Here is a 22,164-nt window from a genome sequence, read left to right on the forward strand (position 1 = left end):
TTTGAAGATTTAAACCCTCACTTTCTTAAACATTTTCCTCTACTTGGCAACACATTCTACTGATTTTCCTTGTACTTCTCCAGATGCATCATTTCCATATTCTTCTTCCTTTACTTAACTTCTTAGTGTATGTTTCTCAGCTTGTGGTCACCTTCTTCTACTTCTGACCCCCCTCCTATGCAATCTCACCCACTCCCATTGCTGTGTGCTGACTGCCCCCTCCCCCCCATCAGTCATGTAATACAGACTTCTTTTCTGAACTCCAGGCTCAGATCTAATTAGATGCTGGACAGGCATCTCAAACTTGTGGTATAAACCCCCACCCAAATTGTTCCTCTTATGATACACAATGTCCAGAAATGGGAGAATAATCTGTATCAGCACCTTCTCATCAGTTAATGCTACCCTCAAGTTATGTCTCAGATCTATCTACCCCTCTCTGTCTCCACCAAAATAGCAAACAAGAATCATATCTTGCTTGCCTACTGTGGAGGTCTCCTAAGTAGCCACCCTACATTTACCCCTTCCATTCCTGCATCTTTCACCAATGTGAAACAAACAGCAAGATGTGAAATGTGAAGAGAATTAAAACAATTAGAATAAAGAAGCAAAATCACTATATTCATTTCCTAGGAGATATATATATATATATATATATATATATATATGAAATGGAAAAACTAATAGAATTAATAAAATTAGCAATTAGAATCAATAAGAGAATTGAGTAAAGTGACCAGATACTAAATAAAAATATAGAAACCAAGAGCTTTCCCATATACCAACAATACTCACAGTCTTATTATTTTCTTCTCACCTGTGCCCCTTCTTAAAAATCCCATACACTTGGGGAACATGGGTGGCTCAGTCAGTTAAGCATCTTACTCTTGGTTTCGGCTCAGGTCATGATCTCAGGGTCGTGAGATTGAGCCCAGCATTGGGCTCTGTACTCAGTGTGGAGTCTGTTTTAGACTCTCTCTCTCTCTCTCTCTCTCTCCCCCATGCCCTGCTTGCACTCTCTCGCTCTCTCTTTTTCTCTCAAATAAATAATTTAAAAAAAAAAAAATCTTTAAAAAAAACCCTCCCATACACTCTACGTAAGTCAGCTGAATTGGCTGCAGGGCTTTCCTGACACAGGTGATTGGACCAGAGGTGAGTTGACTAGATTTTCTATGCTTAAAGTGTGGGTATGAGACCCAGTGATTGCAGTCTGTTATTAGCACTGGGCTTATGAAGGTATGCAAACCAGGGAACAAGGCTGCCATTTTTGCCATTTAATACTAAGTTTAACAACAAGCAAGAAGAGTCAGGCTATAAGATAATCAAGAGAACAGAGCAGTTTCACAGAAAAGAGACATTATGCAACCAGAGAAGAAAACAAAATGCAGAAATATCTTGGTTCTTGATGGCTTTTTAGTTCTTGATTGTAAACCCTCTGCTACACATGAAAAAGTGCTCAACACCACTGGGCATCAGGGGAATACAAATCAAAACCACAATGAGATACCATCTCACACCCATCAGAATGGCTAAAATTAACAAGTCAGGAAACAACAGATGTTAGTGAGGATGTGGAGAAAGGGGAACCCTCTTACACTGTTGGTAGGAATGCAAACTGGTACAGACACTGTGGAAAAACAATATAAGAAGTTCCTCAAAAAGTTGAAAACAGAGTTACCCTATGACCCAGCAATTGCACTACTGGGTATTTACCCCAAAGATACAAACATAGTGAGGCAAAGGGGCATGTGCACCCCAACATTTATAGTGGCAATGTCCATGATAGCCAAACTGTGGAAAGAGCCCACATGTCCATCAACAGATGAATGATAAAGAAGTTGTGGGGACACACACACACACACACACACACACACACACACACACACACACGAATATTATATAGCCATCAAAAATGAAATCGTGTCATTTACAATGACTTGGGTGGAAATAGAGGGTATTATGCTAAGTGAAATAAGTCAATCAGAGAAAGACAATTATCATATGATCTCACTCATGTGGAATTTGAGAAACAAGGCAGAGTATCATAGGGGAAGAGAGGAAAAAATGAAATAAGATGAAATCAGAGAGGGAAACAAACCATAAGAGCCTCTTAATCATAGGGTTAAGACTCAAACTGAGGGTTGCTGGAGGGGAGGGGGGTGGGGGGAAGGGGTAACTGGGTGATGGACATTGGGGAGGGTATGTGTTGTAATGAGCACTGGGTATTACATAAGACTGATGAATCACAGACCTGTACCCCTGATATAAAAAATACATTATATGTCAAACCCTGTGTTATATCCCAAATCAGCATGTATATGTAACATAAAACCAATCAAAATACCAAAGATGTTTATATTTTGGAACTAGGAGAATTGATACTAAATTCATAAGGAAGACAAAAATAAAAGCAAATGCTCTATCAACATCTTACCAGGTAGTAGGCACTAATTAGGATCCTTTGCATTTAAGTGTCAAACACAATAAAATAGGAATCATTATTATTCTCAGTTCAAGGATGAAGAAATCAAAGTTAGAGTAGACTACTATCCAAATTTAAATATCTAGTAAGTAGCACCATAGATGGGTAAGATACACAAGGAAATATTTAAAAAGAAGAGTAATGAAACTGTATTTCCAGTGCTACATGTTAAAATATATAACTAAAGTAATTAAAATAATGTGGCAGTAATACAAAAATTAACAGACAGAATGCATACCTCCAAAATAATCTTAGTATATATGATTTAGTACATGATAAAGAAAGCATTATGAACAAACATGTAAGGAAATTATTATAAGATATGGTATTAAGGAAAAAGTCGAGTTTCATCTTCATCTTAACAATAGTCGCTATATAAATTTTAGGTAGAAGAAAGGATTACAATGTGTAAAGGCAAAACTAGAAGAAAATATGAGTGTATATTTAACGGATTTCTTGAAAGCATAGGATTTCAAAACACAGAATTAAGGAAATCAAGAAAGAAAGACCAACCAAGAAATTTACAATTTCTGTATCTCAATGTACAATAAACATTAAAGGCAAACCTTAAAATGAGAATATTTATAACATATATGATATAGGATTGTTATCTTGTGTATGTGTGTGTGAATGTATAATGTGATATTAAAGAAATACAAGGAATAAATAGAAAGTTAAAATGAAATAATATTTGATAAAAATTTTTATCATTTAAAAAATGTAATACTTAAAGCTAGTGAAGGTAGAATGAGGATGCAACCACTATTTGTGAATGTGTAAACTAACTTAAAAAAACAAACTTTCAGGGGTGTCTGAGTGTCTCAGTCAGTTAAGCATCTGACTCATGATTTTGGCTTAGGTTATGATCTCAGGGTCCTGGGACTGAGCCCTGCATTGGGCTCAGCCCTCAGTGGGGAGGCTGCTTGAGATTCTCCCTCTTCTTCTGCTCCGCCCCCCAGACATGTGCTCTCTCTTTCTCTCTAAATAAATAAATCTTAAAAAAAAATTAGGAAAGTAATTTGAGTATATGTATCAAGAATCTTAGGGGCGCCTGGGTGGGTTAGTGGGTTAAGTGTCTACCACTGGCTCAGGTCATGATCCCAGTATCCTGGGATCAAGTCCCACGTTGGGCTCCCTGCTCATCAGGGAGTCTGCATCTCCCTCTGCCTCTAACCTCCTCACCGCTCTCCCCTTCCCTGCACTCATGCTCTTTCAAGTGCGCACTCTCTCTCTCAAATGAATAAATAAAATCTTAAAAAAAAAGAATCTTAAAAATTTCCACACTCATTAACTCAATAATTCTAATTCCAGAAATCTAGTAAAGATAAAACAAGAGGTATGTTTAAAGATGCTTCCCAAAGTATGCTAATTCTGCATTATATGTACTAGTTAAAACACATTTAAAAAAATGAAACAAAATAAATTAAAAGGCTTAAATTTCCAAGAATAAGGGAATAGTCAAATAAAATATTGTATCTCCATATAGTGAAATATTATGCAATCATTAAGAATAATACTTTAAAAAACTAATATTCATGAAATATTGCACCCTTTGATGGTTATTCTCCTTTTCTTCATGTTCCTCTTTTTTTTTTTTACATTTCACTTTCTCTATAACCACTATTAAAAGATGCAGCAACAGAGGGTTAAACATATTCCACATAATCTAGAGTTATTCACTAGTGCTGTGAAGAACAAGAAAATGACACACAATCAGCAATGACTAACGTTAAGCCCCTAGCTTGGCTGTGGGATTACCATTATACTTCCCAATTGCCTGCTACCATGGCTAATTGTAAGTTGGCATGGTTACTTCCATACCAATTGGCATTGGCCACAGATAAATTGCTGTGATTTTTTAAATTATAGTTATTATTCTACTCCATCTGTTCTCTTCATTTTTTGAGTCAGCTGTCAAATCAAACACATAACCCTTCCTAAAAGTTGTAGAAGTTTTACATGTTACCAGAATAAATGGAACAATTGCGTAACACTGATATTCAGTGGAATTCTACAAGGTGAACCAAGAGAGAATTAACAGGAAGTAAGGTGACATGTCAATAGTTGTTTTAGTGATGATGGGAAAGTGCTATATTTATAATAACAGTATTTAACATTCTTGCATTAGTTTTAAACACTAGGCATAATTGCCAAGAAAGCTTTACTAGTAAAATCCTAAAAATACATTTCAACTCTGACCTGCTTTTTCCAGTTGTTCTGGTCTCAATTTTATTTTAGCTAAAATTAATAAAGACTTGAGATTATGTGAAAGTACTAAATAATTCCTTTGTTTAATAATTTGACATATTATATTTCTCTATTCCCATTCCAATTAAGAGTTTTATTTTTCAATAATATTTCCCTATTATGCATAAAGCATCCTTGCCATTTCAAATATGAAAATATCTTTTGACACAGTCTCCAAGACCCATTGTGTAAACATAACTTTAAGATTATACTGCAGGTCATGAGAGAAGAAGAACAAAGTAAACTTGCTAAACCTATTCAACCTTTGTATTCTAAAGTAGAGTTTAACTTTTATATTAAAATAAGAAAATTTTCTCTTGTGCTCAATTTATTACAAAAATGGTCCGATTTTTACCCCTCCATGTATCCATACCCCTTACAATATGGCTTTGCAGCTTATATGATCAAGAAGTGGCATCTATTTTCCCAGCCCTTGAATCTGGGCTGGGTTTGGGAATTCCTTTGGCCAATGACATAATAATGGCAGAGGTGATGTCCTGCTAGTTCTGAGCTAGGGACCTTAAGAAGCCTTATATGCTTCTGCTTGCTCTCTTTGGACCCTTGCTTTTACCTTGAAAACAAGATTGGGATTATTGTTGGAGGATGAGAGATTTTTTGGAGTAGACATGTTGTCTTTCAGAGCCCAACCTAGACAGGCCACCCTCAGCCAACCTGCCAGCTGAAAAGACATATATAAGCAAACCTAGACAAGATCATCTGACACCAAAGAATCACTGAGCTAAGCCCAGTCTAAACCACTAAACCACAGAGTCATGAACTAAATAAATGAATGTTGTTTTAAGCCACTAAGTTTTGGGGTGATTTGTTACACATCAGTAGTTAACTAATATACCCTCTTGTCTTTGTTTAATTATTTAGAAGGAAAATTAGGAAGTAGTATTAGGCAAATAAAAAGTAGATATGAGAATTATATCAACTCTATTTTTCTCAAAATATCAATGTTTAATTTTTTCATATTTTGGCTGTTGAGGATACTTTTATTGAGCACTTTTTAATTACTAATTGCTCATTTCACTCCTACAACAATCTCATGAAGCAGAAATTATCTTTATTTTATAGAAAAGGAGACCATTGTAAAGAAAACAAGGGACATACCCAGATTCACACAGCTGGCATGGCAGAGCTGGATTGAAACATGGAACACAAGGAATGTGAATCCATTTATTCTATGATGGGTCACCATCAGTTCTACAATGAAGTGTCAAGTCTAAGCTCTCTTTGGAGTGGCACTCCAGAAACTGGGAATGTGTGTTTTCTGTTGAATGACCTAGATGCTGCTCCCTGAATGTTCTAAAAAATAGTTTATGCATATTACATAGACTTACTCACTTGGGCTTTTTCTCATTCTCCAATAAATTTTAAATGGCTAAAATCCCACAGCTACCCTTCTGAATTCTCAAGTTCAATATGCAATTATCATAACAACTGAATGAAAAATTAACTGATATAAAGGGAAAATATCTTCCAGTATGAAAGGTCTTGGCTTATTTTAAGCCATAATTGTTATTTATAGTAGCAAATGATTACTATTGCTTGCCTGATTGACTATAGGTCTCATGATATTTAATGCTAGAAGTCAATATTTTAGTTATTTACTGGTAGGCAAAATAATTTATTTTGGGGACTTATATAAAAATAGTCAACTTCTAACCTTGGTTGTTATGAGTCGAGTATGAAGTTTAAATCAATCTATGAGAAATAAATCAAAATAAAATGCTACTGATTAAATTGTCCATCATTCTCATTAGCCTAGCATTTACATATTAGGCCTATATATTTATTATATGTCTCAGGTGCTAATATATTTTTAATACTGGAAACAAACATCTACAGAGTAACAGGAAATGAATTCAGTGCCTCTGCTCTTTAACACTCACTTAACTAGTAACCAAAATGAATAGATTAAGCTATGAAATAGGTAAGTAAGGACATTTTCTAGTAAGCATTTTCCACCTCTCTTATCACACCTTTAAAAGAATCCATCAAAGACAAAAGACTGTACATCATACATAACATCAATACGAAGTCTAAATATATATTTTATTTTAGGGGCACCTGAGTGGCTCAGTTAGTTAAATGTTTGACTCTTGATTTCTGCTTAGGGCATGATTTCTGCCCTGGGTGTGAAGCCTGCTTAAGATTCTCTTTCCTTCTCCCTCTGCCCCTTCTCCCCCTAAAAATAAATAAATACATAAGTAAATATATATATTTTATTTTAGGCTGGCCAATGAAAATTTGAGTTATGTCCTTTGAAAATTACCTGATTGTTTAATTGCTGATAGAAGAAATACAAATGAAGGGAAGCAAGGTCAAAAATGAACTACTGGGACTTCATCAAGATAAAAAGCTTTTGCACAGAAAGGGAAACAGTCAACAAAACCAAAAGACAACCAACAGAATGGGAGAAGATATTTGAAAATGATATATCAGATAAAGGGCTAGCATCCAAAATCTATAAAGAAATTATCAAACTCAACACCCAAAGAACAAATGATCCAATCAAGAAATGGGCAGAAGACATGAACAGACATTTTTCCAAAGAAGACATCCAAATGGCCAACAGACACAGAAAAAGTGCTCAACACTGCTCAGCATCAGGGAAATCCAAATCAAAACCTCAATGAGATATCACCTAACACCAGTCAGAATGGCTAAAATTAACAAGTCAGGAAACGACAGATGTTGGTGAGGATGCAGAGAAAGGGGAACCCTCCTACACTGTTGGTGGGAATGCAAGCTGGTGCAGCCACTCTGGAAAACAGTATGGAGGTTCCTCAAAAAGTTGAAAATAGAGCTACTGTACAACCCAGCAATTGCACTACTGGGTATTTACCCCAAGGATACAAATGTAGTGATCCGAAGGGTTATGTGCACCCCAGTGTTTATAGCAGCAATGTCCACAATAGCCAAACTATGGAAAGAGCCAAGATGTCTATCGGCAGTTGAATGGATAAAGAAGATGTGGTATATATACAATGGAATATTATGCAGCCATCAAAAGGAATGAAATCTTGCCATTTGCAACAACGTGGATGGAACTAGAGGGTATTATGCTGAGTGAAATAAGTCAATCAGAGAAAGACATGTATCATATGATCTCACTGATATGAGGAATTCTTAATCTCAGGAAACAAACTGAGGGTTGCTGGAGTGGTGGGGGGTGGGAGGGATGGGGTGGCTGGTTGATGGACATTGGGGAGAGTATGTGCTATGGTGAGTGCTGTGAATTGTGTAAGACTGATAAATCACAGATCTGTACCTCTGAAATAAATAATACATTATATGTTAAAAAAAAAAAGAAGAAGAAGATAGCAGGAAGGGAAAAATGAAGGGGGGAATCGGAGGGGGAAACGAACCATGAGAGACGATGGACTCTGAGAAACAAACTGAGGGTTCTAGAGGGGAGGGGGTGAGGGGCTGGGTTAGCCTGGTGATGGGTATTAAAGAGGGCACGTATTGAATGGAGCACTGGGTGTTATACGCAAACAATGAATCATGGAACACTATATCAAAAACTAATGATGTAATGTATGGTGATTAACATAACATAATAAAATAAAATTAAAAAAAAGTAAGACAATGTTTAAGTGCAAAAAAAAAAATACAAATGATTGGATACATGGTTTAATGATAAATAACCCCAGGCAGTTTTGGAGTAGTAAAGTACTCTTGTACTCTACCCTACATTATAATAGACATTTCAATAGTTTTATTCATTTGAATATCACATTTTGTACAGAATTCTACAATAATGTCTTGTTAAATAAACCAACGAAGAATAGGGATCAATTGGATGTTTTTCCAGTGGATTCTGTCAGGTAAAAATATTTACAACAATTATAAAATCAGAGAAATAAATATTTAAACATAATTTTCCAACTTAAATAACTATTTTATTTCATATGGCACTTCAGGACTGAGATAACATTCTGGTAACAACAAGACAATAAAAATCACAAGTCACTGAAAATTTACAGCAACCAGTTTCCTGAAGTTTTAAGAGATGAATTAAAGAAGGAACCATATGCATTTGTTAGTTTTGCAGTTGCATTAATACAAGTATAACTCAGAGTGGAAGAAAAGATCAGTAATTGAGATGATCAAAGTAGATAAGGGCCATATGTTTAAATAAGAGTAAGTCAAAACCTGCTTAACCATGAACACTCTTGACTACAGAATGTCAAAAGTTCGATACTATCCACATCTCCCAGAGCCAGGTGGTTCATGAAGAAAAGAGCATTTGATTGTCCTTTTTCTTTTCACTGACCTTAAGAAATCTTCAAGGATAAGATCGTTTTAATTCACCAAATGGAAAAGTTCCACACTAGCTGAAACGTCTTAGTCCTTGTAAAGATTTGCTACCTATATACCCACGTTAACTTAAATGTCACTCTTAAATGAACAAAATCGACTACGCTTTACCTAGAAAATGTAGAGAAAAATGTTAGGAAAAGTGTGTCATGAACAGCAGTTGCCACTGGATGTTTCTCTCTCACAATCAAATGATATTTAACAATAAAGTTGGGCAGAATCAAGTTTAACACCTAAGAAATCAGTTTTTAAACTAAGTTAGTCAGGGCTTGAATGAAAACATAGAAGAATTGGGTTAAAAGCAAAACCAATCACATGAAGGAATTACTTAAAAATACTGAATGCTATAATGAAGCAGATGTTCACATTTGCTTTTCTATTTTCTTCTTCTTTTCATAATGTAACCAAGTAATATTCCTCCTATTTTGACAAAGACCTAAAGTAAAAACCTGGGCTCAGGGTTTAGGAATAAAGATCACTTTAATGAACCCCTGCTAAATCTCCTTTTTCTAATGTGATGGTCAGAGCTTACTTCATGCATTTACATTTGGTCCCATAATAAGAGTTTGGCTGTATCATTGCTGGGAAGGCTAACAGTGTATGGATAACTGTCACCTCAGGAGTGGAATCTCCACTTTGTTCACTAGTAGCAGCCCCTTCAACACCTCCAAATGTACTGAAGAACCTAAGGAAAATCCCCCAAAGAAGGGACGTTTGGGATCACTCCTATAGAAACAGAAAAGCCAGAACACAGACCCCAGGGGTGGGTCTATTCTTCAGTCAGAATATAGACCTCCTCCCTCCTGCTTTGTGAGGTATGCTGTTAGAGTCAAAGGATCCTTGAGTGATGCTCACCTGACTTTGGCAGCAGGCAATGGGGCAACGGGATAGGGTCATTCCTATCCATCTAAGTGATAAACCCCCAAAAAAGGTAAACCTGAAAGTAGATCTCTTCAGGGAGAGTCCTGCCAGCATCAGTAATTTGAGAAAGAACCAATCTTTCAAATAATTTTCACTTCAGGACTGATTTGGCTGAATTGTGCTTGCTCAGGTAATACATGAGTTTCTTCCCTGTCATAAGTTGCTTATAAACTCAGGAATATACTTTCAAATGAGGTCCTCTATACTTGTTCAAGTTTCATGAGTTCTTCTCTGGACTAAGGATACCACATTAGACATATTGAGGATCCACTCGGTCAGTCTGGCTTAAGAGTTGAACTGGCCTGCAGGATAGATTTCTGGCCATCAAGAAAAACAGCAGATTTCTCTACTTGGTTTATACTGGATTATAGGATACCACATAGTGGTATCATCACTATGAAGATATCCAAAGACCATCTCTTTGACAGTTGATATGTGTTTTCTTGTTCAACTGGTAGCCATGTGCCTTTGGTAGGTATGACATCTCTGAACAATAACAACTCCCTGAATTCTTTTGTTATGCAAATAGTGAGTTGTATCATTCAAAGCAGTCAAATTTTAAATACAGTAAAGGCCACAATAAGGCATTTAAAGAGGAAAGGTAGATCTTATTGTAATTATATACTCAGTCTTCCACAAAGAATTGAAAATCAAATTAAATTGTCTTTTAGCAGGTGGGGGAATGGGCAAAATGGGTGAAGGGGAGTGGGAGGTACTGGCTTCCAGTTATGGGATGAATACATCAGGGGGATGAAAGGTACAGCATGGGGAATATAGTCAGTGGTATAATAATAGTGTTGTATGGATAGTAGCTACACTTGTGGTGAGCACAGCATAATGCATAGACTTGTCCAATCTCTATGTTGTACACCTGAAACTAATGTAACATTGTGTGTCAACTACACTGTAGAGGCTGCTTTTAGGCAACAGGCTCAAGTAATGGAAACTTGAGCAAGGCAAAAGGCCCCACTGTCACTACTGAGCTGAAGCAAACAGGCTCATTAAGCCATAGTCTCTAACTGACCAATGGGCTGCTTGCAACTAGGCACAGTCCCTAAGATTACCAAAAAAGGGGAAATTCCATATGTCCTCATACTCCCTTATTCTGCCCTATAATTGTAACCCCTCACTACCACCTTGTGGCAGATAGTCTCTCCTTTGCTGTTCTGCCTACAGCTCCCTTGCAGTGTATTCAATAAACTTCTATCTCTTTTGTTCTGCATTGGGTGAATTCTTTCACTGCCTGCACTGCCTGCTCCCATCCAATTTTGGGATGCCCCACAAATACTTTAATAAAAAAATTAAAAATAGATAGTCTTTGTTCAGAAAACAAATTATGCTGTGAGCAGTGCAAGAATCTCATGCTTGTGTCACATAGAAATGAGTGCTTCACATACTTTTCTTATTTAGTTAATTTAGAAATACAGTTTCTAATCTAGAAGCAAAACGATGGCATTAATTATTTATCTTATGGTAAAATACGTGTGGTCATAGATCAGAATATGTAGCATGGAACACTGAAAAAACAAACATTTGCTATTTGGTAAGTAATAATTAAAGCAGAATATATTTTTATTATAAGGGTTACTATGTGAATTTTACATTTGGCTCTAAACTGTTTGAATTATAATTCTCATTCAAGGTATTGTCTTTTCTATTTGATGCTTTATTTCTTCCTGTTATCTCTATCATTCTCCATAAATAGTTTCACCTCATGGTGAAATTGACTATTTGAAAGCAATTGTTAATAAGTATGAGGAATTAGAAGGGAAATCTTTGAAGTCAAATATATGGAATATTTTTCTATACTTCATAGCCTGTGAGAATCTATTACTGAGTGATACCATCTATGTATATAAAATATCAAAATAACCACTAAGATTTTAGTGAGATGGTGACTTTAAATTACAGAGAATTTATGTTTCCTTGCTTATTCTCACTTATTCCTACAGGTAAAGTCCCATTAATAAAACAGGAAATGTATAAATAAGACATTTATTTAAAGGCAATGACTGTCATTCTAAAGCAAAAATACTCAAAAGATCGCTAAAAAGAGAGATCCACTTTTAAAATATAGTCATAATTTAATGGAATTCTCCTCAATTATATGATTACTATATAACTATCCTTTTTTCTTCCTCACAGTTCTGTGAGGAAAAGTAATTAGCAAGTAGCTTACAACATGTATAATTTGTCATAATTATTATAGATGCTCATTCTGTCTAAAATACTGATTAAAGAAGCAAATAACTGATCACGGCCCAGAAATCTAAATACAGGCAAGACTGTCTAATTTGAGATTATCTCTCCCCCTTCCCTTCTTGTGGCTGTCCAATTACAAGACATTTTGTGAAACAAAGGAATGGTGCTGTTTTTGTTCTATTTAAAAATAAAACTGGACTTATGAAATGCAGAAGGATTCAAATAATTGAATGGAAATTTTGGATGACTAAGGCACTCATTCTCTGTACGTTCAGTAGAAGACTATAAATTTTTTATTTTTATTTTTTTAAAGATTTTATTTATTTATTTGACAGAGAGAGAGACAGCAAGAGAGGGAACACAAGCAGGGGGAGTGGGAGAGGGAGAAGCAGGCTTCCTGCAGAGCAGGGAGCCCGACGTGGGGCTTGATCCCAGGACCCTGGGATCATGACCTGAGCCGGAGGCAGACACTTAATGACTGAGCCACCCAGGCGCCCCAAATTTTTAAAACAAAGATTGCTTGAATATTGGGTTGACTGCTTCCCTTAGCACCAGTCTGGATCCGTATCCACAGTTTTCTCTGCCTCTGAGTCTGGTAACCTTGTGGAGTTTAAGGAGTTCACTATAACTCAATCTGGGATGTTGCACAATCCTGTGGTTTTTCCTACACCTTGCCTGCCCTCCCTATTAAACCATCCCTTTATTTTAACTCTTTCAAACTATTCTATTTTCACATCTCTTCTCTGTTTGACCCTAGTATAGTTCTTATTTATCTTCTCAGAAAAAATTCCACTGATACACGAGGTGTACATGGAAACAAAACGGTTTATTTAAAAGACTTGGACACTCAGTGCATCAGTGATGTTTTAGCACACAAATATAATGCTCAATGTTTGAATCACTTATATGTCAATGGAATGCATTTAGCGAGAAATATCTAGATAGAACTACCATCCAAACAAGCTTAGAAGGATTTCTGACAATCATCAATATATTACGTCTAACTTAAGTGAAGTAAATATTTTAAGTTTCTTTCTTAAAAAATTAGAATTGTTTCTATGGAAAGCACAAGAGAGGTTAAATATTCCACTTCGAAATATTCTCATGAACACAATGTATTTTTACCGATGCATACATCAAGAGAGATATTTACCTTTTCACCAATTTCTCCTTTGCTGCCTTCAAAACCTTGCTCTCCCTGTAGAAGAGGAATATGATATATATGGTAACAGGAACTCCACTTTTAACACACACAATTATTACAATAATAATGATAATGTTTCCAGTAACAAAAATCAATAATTATAAATAAAAGCCATTTCTAATATGTAAACTTTAAACCAATATTAACTTGGATGAAATTTAAATATTCCTAAATATTAAAGGGTACAAGCTATAGCTTCACAACAGTGCTTTCAATGCCACGTAATCTCCATACACCTGCATTGCTCCATATACTGTACCTTTCTCATAGACTTTTTGAGAATTGAATGCATCAGCATAGTGCCTGGCACCAAATAAGTTAGCCATTATTACTCTTACTTTTTATTATTGATTTATATTTATTACTTTTTTATTATTACTTTTAATTATTACTATTACTATTGACTTCACTAGATCCCATAGAACAGCCCTCTCAAGCTGACTTCTGTGGAATACCGTTCCAATGAGAGCTGTGTGATGAATGAGTTCAGTCTTGAACCCCAAGTCCCGGCTCCAGCTCTGACATCAGAGCCATCCATGCTCTTTACCACCCAGATCTCCTGCCTCTCAGTCACAGAAAGGGGACTGGTGGTGGTAGCCCTGCTGACTTTCAACCATCATCATTATTCCAAAAGGTCTAAGTCCCCTGTTCTCAGCTAAAACCCTCTCCGATCTGCCAAGCTTATTTTCCCACTGAATTCTGCACAGATATTTATAGTACTGATGTTTGATTCATACATTCGAACAAATATTCACTGAATGCCAAATATAGGTCAGGCACTCAAGACAACATAGCCAGCCAATGAGTGCTGGAGATGGGTCATCCTCACCCTTCCCCCCCACAAGATGCACTCAATAAACGTTTCCCGAGTGCATGGAGACAAGGGATGAAGGATTTCTTATCTACGTTTTTTTTTCTGTAATGCTGCAACAAGGTGACACTTGATACAATTAAAATTCATGTGTTAGAAAAGGAATGCCCACTTTTTACTGTAAGTATAATCTCTGAGTATATATTAGAAATCATATATAATCAAATATCTGTATATCTGTATAAGTATATGCACACATACACACGTGATTAAATTATTATTTCTTCATCTGCCCTTAAGAAAGGTACTGGGAAAGACAATAGGTTAGTATTTGGGTATATTTGCCACTGAATGCATGGTCTATCTTTATTCTACCATTTTTCCTAAAATATGGACTTTAGCTTGATCTGTTAATCCAAGCTGACATTGAAGCTGCTAAATATCCCCAGTACATCAGCCACAATGTCAGCATGATGCAGCCACCACAAACAGCTGCTGGAAAGTCCAAAACTATTTCCCAGCAGATAAATCTGCATATCCCTTGGCTTGCAACTCAACTCACAGATGCAGCACATGCTGTATCAATGGGTTTTGTCTAGAGCTGCTGTGAAGAAATTCAGAGCCTTGCCATTTCATCACTGCCAGTTCAGTCTTATTTTCTTCATCAAGCCAAGTAAGGGAAGATTTTTCAAAAGCTGTAACTATCAATAAATGCATATCTTTTTTAATGGTAATTTTTAGCTACAGAGAAAAACCTAGATGTAATAGTAACTTCTGACATCTTGTTGCTAAGACCTCGAAAACTTCCAGAGCATAGAGATGATAGGGTTGGCCTAGGTGGGCCTCTAATATTGCATCAGTAATGCTCTCCCCTGTGGTAGGATTATCTGGGTGGTATCATGACAGCTGGCTCCACCTGAAGTGGCTCCCCAAACCTTCCAGGAAACTGGAATAAACCAGACTCTGTGTGTCCAGCAATGCTGGTCATACTCCTTCCCAGGAGGAGAAAGCAGCCCTGGGACAATTAAATGGGTACAAATCAAGTTCACTTTGGTAAAGAGAAAGATACTAGGCACAGAAAGAAGTAGCCCAGTCAATACAAACATTTTTATTTATTACAAATTTGTTATTCTGACAAAGATTTTTTGAAGAGGTTAGTTGTAGCATCTTTGTAATATTTAATATTTTATATGACTAACTATTATGTTTAGTTGATCTGGGATATACAAAAAGGAAGATAAATAAGAAAGAACCAAATACAGTCAAAAGCAGTAAAAATTGTTCCACTCTTCATTTTAGACTCTAATAGCAATGAAAATATGTCCAGAGCAGCTCTGGACACTCCCACAGCCCCCAGAAAGCATCATCATTGACTTCTCTGGAGAAGCATGTTGCTAAAGCTCTCTGATAAAGCTTTCTCCTATCCTGATTCCTTTGAGAAGGGATTATTTCCATGGGTTCTCTTTGGAAAGACCAATTAGTGGCTTTCTAAGAGCCTTCCAGGGAATTCAGTTTCATCAAATTAATTTTCTGAATCTTCACCATATTATGTGTAAATTCAATTTTTTAAGATGTTAAATTCTTAACTTATATAAAACATTCAAAAACTCTTTACCTTTTGACCAGCTAAGCCTGGAGCTCCACGTAAACCATTTTCACCCTAAGAGAAGTACAGAGAATAAGTTTTATTAGCCATAAAAAATAAATGAATAAAGAAATTTTTGCAGTTGGGCTCCTGGGTGGCTCAGTTGTTTAAGTGTCTTCGGCTCAGGTCATGATCCTGGGGCCTTGGGATTGAGTCCCACGAGGGGTTCCCTGCTCAGTGGGGAATCTGCTTCTCCCTCTCCTTCACCCCTCCCCTAGCTCATGCTCTCTCCCTCGTTCTCTTTCTCTCTTTCTCTCTCAAGTAAACAAATAAAATCTTTAAAAAAATTTTTACAGTCTTTAAGAACTAGTTCTAGTGTTATGGGGAAAGGTAACCTAATACTGAACTTCTAGCACATTCAGGGGCTTTCTATCTATCCTTCCTTATCTTACAACTATAGGATTGGTACTTCAGTTTTACAAAATAAGAAAACAGAGTCTGTGGGGTGCGGGGTGGCTCAGTGGGTTAAGTGTCTGACTCCTGGTTTCAGTTCAGGTTGTGATCGCATGGGTCATGAGATCCAGCCCCGCAACGTGCTCCACGGGGAGTCTGCTTGAAGATTCTCTTCATCTGCCCCCCACCCATTTATGTGCCCTCTCTCTCCCTCTCTTTCAAATAAATAAATCGAAGGAAGGAAAGAAGGAAAGAAAGAAAACAGAGTCTCTGAGTAATGTTCAGGGTCACCCATCTTGTGGCACCACCTAAGATTTGAACTGAGGTCTCTCTAACTCCATGGCCCACATGCTATTTAATATCCCTTATTTCATTTTCTCTTTCAAATCTCTGGACATGATATTAGAGTCTGGCATTGGTTTTCTATGGGCCAGGCACTATTCTCACAACAAACCTCTTGGGTAGATACTGTTATGATCATCTTACAAAAGATGATTACACAGTAGGAGATAGAAATGGAATTTGAACACATACACTTCAGCTCTGTGCACACAAACACCTCCCTCCACTGTCACATGCAAAAGATTTCTGGCTCATAAGTGACCTCATCTAACAACTGGATATATCTATATATCTATTAGAAATATATATCATGTCTATTATAGTGATAGACACACAGATATGTATGTAAACATGCTCATATATATACATCTGCTCATATCTGTTAATTGCCTTTAAATCGAAGACGTACCCAATACCATTTTACTTGAAACAACTGTTTACAAGAATTTTTAGTTCTTTCCATTCATCTGATTCCTGTCTTGGGTAAAAAGGTTTTCAGCAGATGCTTATCAGTTTCCATTACTGGAATTCATGGGTCATTTCTTTGACAAGACTGCTTTGTAAACAGCACACCAGCTAAAATGAGATATTCCTGGGAGGATGTGCATATTCTCAATGGAACCTTAGGAATTTTGCTGCTTATAGGAACTGACTTTGGCTCCTGAGTTTCCAGGTTTAGACAGTTCAAAATAAATTAACAATTCCATTGATCTGTTTTATTTCCAGAAAACAAATAATTTATAAGACAATTTTTAAGCATTACCTAGAATGAAGTTAGATACCAGTTTTTAGAATTTTTAAGTAAAATTCAAATATATGAAGAAAAAAATCACATCTTCAAACTTTAAAATAGCAATAATATATTCTGTCTAAATCTAAATAGAGCATTATTATTTCATTAATTAAAACATTTTTGAACAATTTAGTCATTTTTAATAGTTATACCATTATATACAGACACACATATTATTTTAAAGACTAAAGCTGTTCTTAGATTAAATTATCTAAGTTTTGGGGCACCTGGGTGGCTCAGTCGTTAAGCGTCTGCCTTTGGCACAGGTGATGATCCCAGGGTCCTGGGATCGAGCCCAGCATCGGGCTCCCTGCTCGGCGGGAAGCCTGCTTCTCCCTCTCCCTCTCCCCCTGCTTGTGTTCCCTCTCTCGCTGTGTCTCTGTCAAATAAACAAATAAAATCTTTAAAAATAAATAAATAAATAATCTAAGTTTTTCCACAGTATAACTGCTATCATCATAGAATGTAATAAACACTAAAGGCAAAATTTTGTTGTTAAGTGGAATTAAGTGTTGAAGCATCAATAAAGTATAATATACTTATCTATGTAATAAATATATTTCTATTATTTAAAAAACTGTTATGGGGCGCCTGGGTGACTCAGTCGGTTAAGTATGTGCCTTCGGCTCAGGTCATGATCCCAGAGTCCTGGGATCGAGCCCCACATCGGGCTCCCTGCTCCACGGGAAGCCTGCTTCTCCCTCTCCTTCTGCCCCTGCTTGTGTTGCCTCTCTCGCTGTGTGTGAGTCTCTCTCTCTGTCAAATAAATAAATTAAATCTTTAAAAAAAATTTAAAAAATAAAAATAAAAAACTGTTATAGTTCTAGACCCCAGGCATTACACAAATATACGAGAAACTTCCCATTTCATTTGATAAAGTGATAGTAAAAGCACATTAAGTATTTGATGCTCGGGAACATTCTGTGGAAACTGAGCTTCTGTTACTCATCACAGAAGTATGTCCACTTGTTCATAAGGAGCAGAATTATTTTCATCGGTTGGTCTAATATAATGTTTTATATCACATTACAAGTTACACAAGATAACAAGATATGGCATGTAATCCAGTAAAGTACACTGATACAGTATACACGGCCGAAAATACTTTTGGGGGAAAAAAATAGTGATGGTATCTCTTTCTCATTTTCTTTGCTGACAGCCCACTCCTATGTACTATGTGCTTCAAATTCTGGCACCTCAAGCCCCACTTCTGGCACATGTCAGGTTAGGGTTATACCCAGAAACACCATTAATTGTGTACCAAAAATCTCTAAAGCTGTGATATTAAGGCTGTTTTTCTCTCTTTAATGGACACAGGTTTAATGATTATTGCAATTAAAATGTGATATTTTCCTATGGCCAGTGTTAATTGTCCCCATTCTTTCATGACTAGGAATTGGTTTTGTAAACATAATCCTAAACTCCCAGATAGCCAGTGGACACCACTGATTACTCTCACAGGAAAAAGTTAGCTTCACACACCAGCAGGGGGAAGATTTTGAGATTCTGAGTAGACACTATTGAAGCTTAAAGTTGGCAACACTGGTATTCAGAACCCTTTTTTATTTTTTTTCTCACTGATTTTCTTGAAGTGATCGGAGATGTCCTACTTAACAATTTTTAATAATCTTAAACCATTTGTCATTTTTCTAGTTCCTAAGGGATAAATTAGCATATTTGTTTTGTCTCTATCTCAAAAACAAACAAACAGATTTGTTAAGTAGCATAAAACTAAAGAAGAAACTAGCCTTAAAGAGCAAACTTTTGTTTAAAAGATTTATGGATAATGACATTTCCGTCAGGACTTTATCCAAAACCTAATGCAGCTTGAGGTCAAATGGAATTTTACCTAGCAAATAAATGGCCTATCTAAAATTACTGGATGGGCAGACATTAGCTGCTTTTTCTGAACTCTTGCTGTTTTTCCTTCCTCCCAGTCCCAGCACAAAAAAGAAATAAGCTTCTCTGGCTTCTGATCAATATTTTAGCCCATTATTGAGAGAAAAGTACAATCAATATTTCCCACAGCTACCATAACATTCCAAGCTTGTTTCTCAGGCATATACTTTCTGTTATGGGTTTTCCCATCAAAGGAACTGTGTCCTTTTCCTGTTACAAATGCAAGCTACAGAAGAACAAATGAATGAATATGTGTAACACCAAGTGGGGCCAAATTTAACATTGTGGCTGATAGTACCATTGCCGTGTTATTACACTGTAATGCATCGCCATCTCCGACTTCACAGAGCCATCTAAAGCACACTTTCCAGAAATCAAAGCAACCTCTTTGAGAAGCTTTTGGAAAAAACTTAGGTGTGATTTAGGGCCAGCTGGTGGCTTTCTGAAAAACTGATCAAAGGATTTCATTTTATCTCCTTTTTATCACTGCACATTTCCCTGAAGTAAGCACAGCTAGGCATAAAAAATAAATTATTAGTTTTCCTGATTCCTTTGACAGTGGACTCTATGTCTTTTCTTATTATGCAGGAAATACATGTTGTCTGGACATGTGATAAGAAATCATATTCCCCAGGGCTATGTTTCCAAACCTAGTCCCAATGAGACCGAGCAAAGAAAGGCAGATTAAACAGGTAAATGAAAATTTGCTAATAACTACACCTAAGCCCAGAAAATAGAAATTTATATACTATGTTGCAGTGATGTTTTTGGTTTAAAAAATTAGGCATTCATCCTCTGATTAAAAAGTATGAAATCCTACTATATAACACTGCTTCCATATTTAAAAATTTAATTTGGCCTATCATTTCATTTTATAGCACATTTTCCAGGAACTGATATATTTGGAAATATATCAGTGTTTTCCCACTAATTAACTCATATTTATTAAGAGAAGATTTACTTAAATTGAATGTTGAGTGCACTAGCTGGAAAAAACATCTGAAATGGAATGCCAGAATTCTAGCATGAAAACCAACAAAAGAGAGCTGAAAATAAATCTGATTTTGATTTTGTGTATCGCTAACTTGACTTCTACATTTCTGACTACAGGTCTGCTTTACTCAGGACGGAATCTTCAGAAATTGAATTTTTATGGTTCTTAAATTGTTGCCACTCAACTAAATACTTCAAGAAATAAAATAGATACCTCCTATTTTTTTTTCAGACCTGTCATCCAATCTAAGTCCTTTTGTTTCAGGGAGGAGTATTTTTTCCTCCTATTTTCTTGGACTTCATTCCAAGAAATAAATTGTCAAGTTAAAAAGTATACACTGCATAGGGTTTAAAACTTCAAACTTTTCAAATTCTTTGTATTTGTTGGATCCTTAATGCAGCAAACACATGGATTTACATTATCATATTAATGTTCAGGATAAGGCAAACTTATAATATTCTTAATCATAAGATGAATGAGCTTGTTACTTATTATTACTTATTCTTATGGGTCAGTTCAAAGAAGGGAAAACTAGCCCACCAAAGTAATATATGGTCGATACATGTCTTAATCATAATAATATAAATATGGGGAGTTAGCAGTAGCTGAATCCAACATCTACTGTCTCAAAAACTACCAACGTGAGTGCACCTGTGTGTGTGGGTACACAAGAATATGCAAGTGCACATATCTAGAAAAGCAGGATAGGTAGTCTTAAATACAGGGACAAGAATAAATTCATACATTGATATCCACCATCTCCATTAAAGAATTTGTTGTGTTATACGCAAACAACAAATCATGGAATACTACATCAAAAACTAATGATGTACTGTATGGTGACTAACATAACATAATAAAATTAAAAAAAAGAATTTGTTGAGGTACTGACTCTACTGAAAGCTTCTTAAAGTCAGGCACTTTTGCTGTTTAATTTGTATTTTGGAGAGCAGAACAAAACAATTCAAATTGGATACTGCAAGTGGATACTGCAACAATGCTTTTGGAACTCAAATTAACCATCCCCAAATTTCTACCCATTAGTCTTATTTCACAAAGGAAAAATATCTTATGGGCCTTATATATGACATCCCTCTGTGTCAATATCAAGCCTATTCAGCAAATCAATAATTTTTCAATGATAGTCTGGAGTCCCTTAATATGTTAGTCACAGTTTTCTGGGCACACACTGGTCACGCAATATGTCTTTTAAAATGCGGCACTCAGAATTCAGCACATCACTCCAGAAATGGTCTCACCACACAGAATAGAGAACAGAAATGTCATACACACAAAGACACACACACACACACACACACACACACACACACATCTTGTTCGGACACTATCCAGTACTTCTATTAATACAACTTGCTTTTTTAAAGCTAAATTGCTTATGTATACATTGAGCTTGTAGTCAACTACAACCATTAAGTTTTCCTTTCAAGGCAATATATCTTACAATCCTTTTACAAATTAATTGAATGAAAATTATACCGAGTTATTCAAATTAAAAAACAAGAAAACAAATAATTTTGAAATTATTCAGACAGGTAAACAATTCTTTCCATATATAACATATTTAGGAAACCGAGCCTTGGTCAGTGTGGTAGAGCCCATTAAAAACCTGTGCTCCTAGGTACTTATGAGGATTTTTTTTTCAAGTGGAGTTGTCAAGAACAAGTGTTTTGGCTTTTCACTATATTGTGAGACTAGCTCTAAGATAGTCTTTAAGTAAGCTTGAAGCTTCATTAAAGTACTAGGGAAATAGAAGACATTTAACGTGAATCATCTCCTGAAATATCCGAAGTATAGTAACTGGCATCTGAATCAAGTATTCTAACAAGTGAAAGATGATGTAAGGTATAAAGAGAAGGACAGTGTCATCAGTAAGCTCTG

The 22,164-nt window shown here is 36.0% G+C and overlaps 1 protein-coding gene across 1 annotated transcript in view; it reads right to left on the minus strand.

Annotated features, from left to right (window-relative positions):
- COL19A1 (collagen type XIX alpha 1 chain) overlaps nt 1-22,164 on the minus strand; it is a 311,655-nt gene that overhangs the window by 219,375 nt on the left and 70,116 nt on the right. Inside the window, exons 9-10 of the mRNA XM_088023753.1 lie at nt 15,815-15,859; nt 13,338-13,382 (exon numbers count right to left, since the gene is read on the minus strand). Of these exons, the coding sequence (XP_087879879.1) occupies nt 13,338-13,382; nt 15,815-15,859 (90 nt within the window). The remainder of the gene's footprint in view (nt 1-13,337; nt 13,383-15,814; nt 15,860-22,164) is intronic.

Source organism: Eumetopias jubatus, unplaced genomic scaffold (assembly GCF_037043125.1).
Source record: "Eumetopias jubatus isolate StellerSeaLion01/CBP00866 unplaced genomic scaffold, mEumJub1_p1.0 scaffold_6, whole genome shotgun sequence".
Taxonomy (NCBI): Eukaryota; Metazoa; Chordata; class Mammalia; order Carnivora; family Otariidae; genus Eumetopias; species Eumetopias jubatus.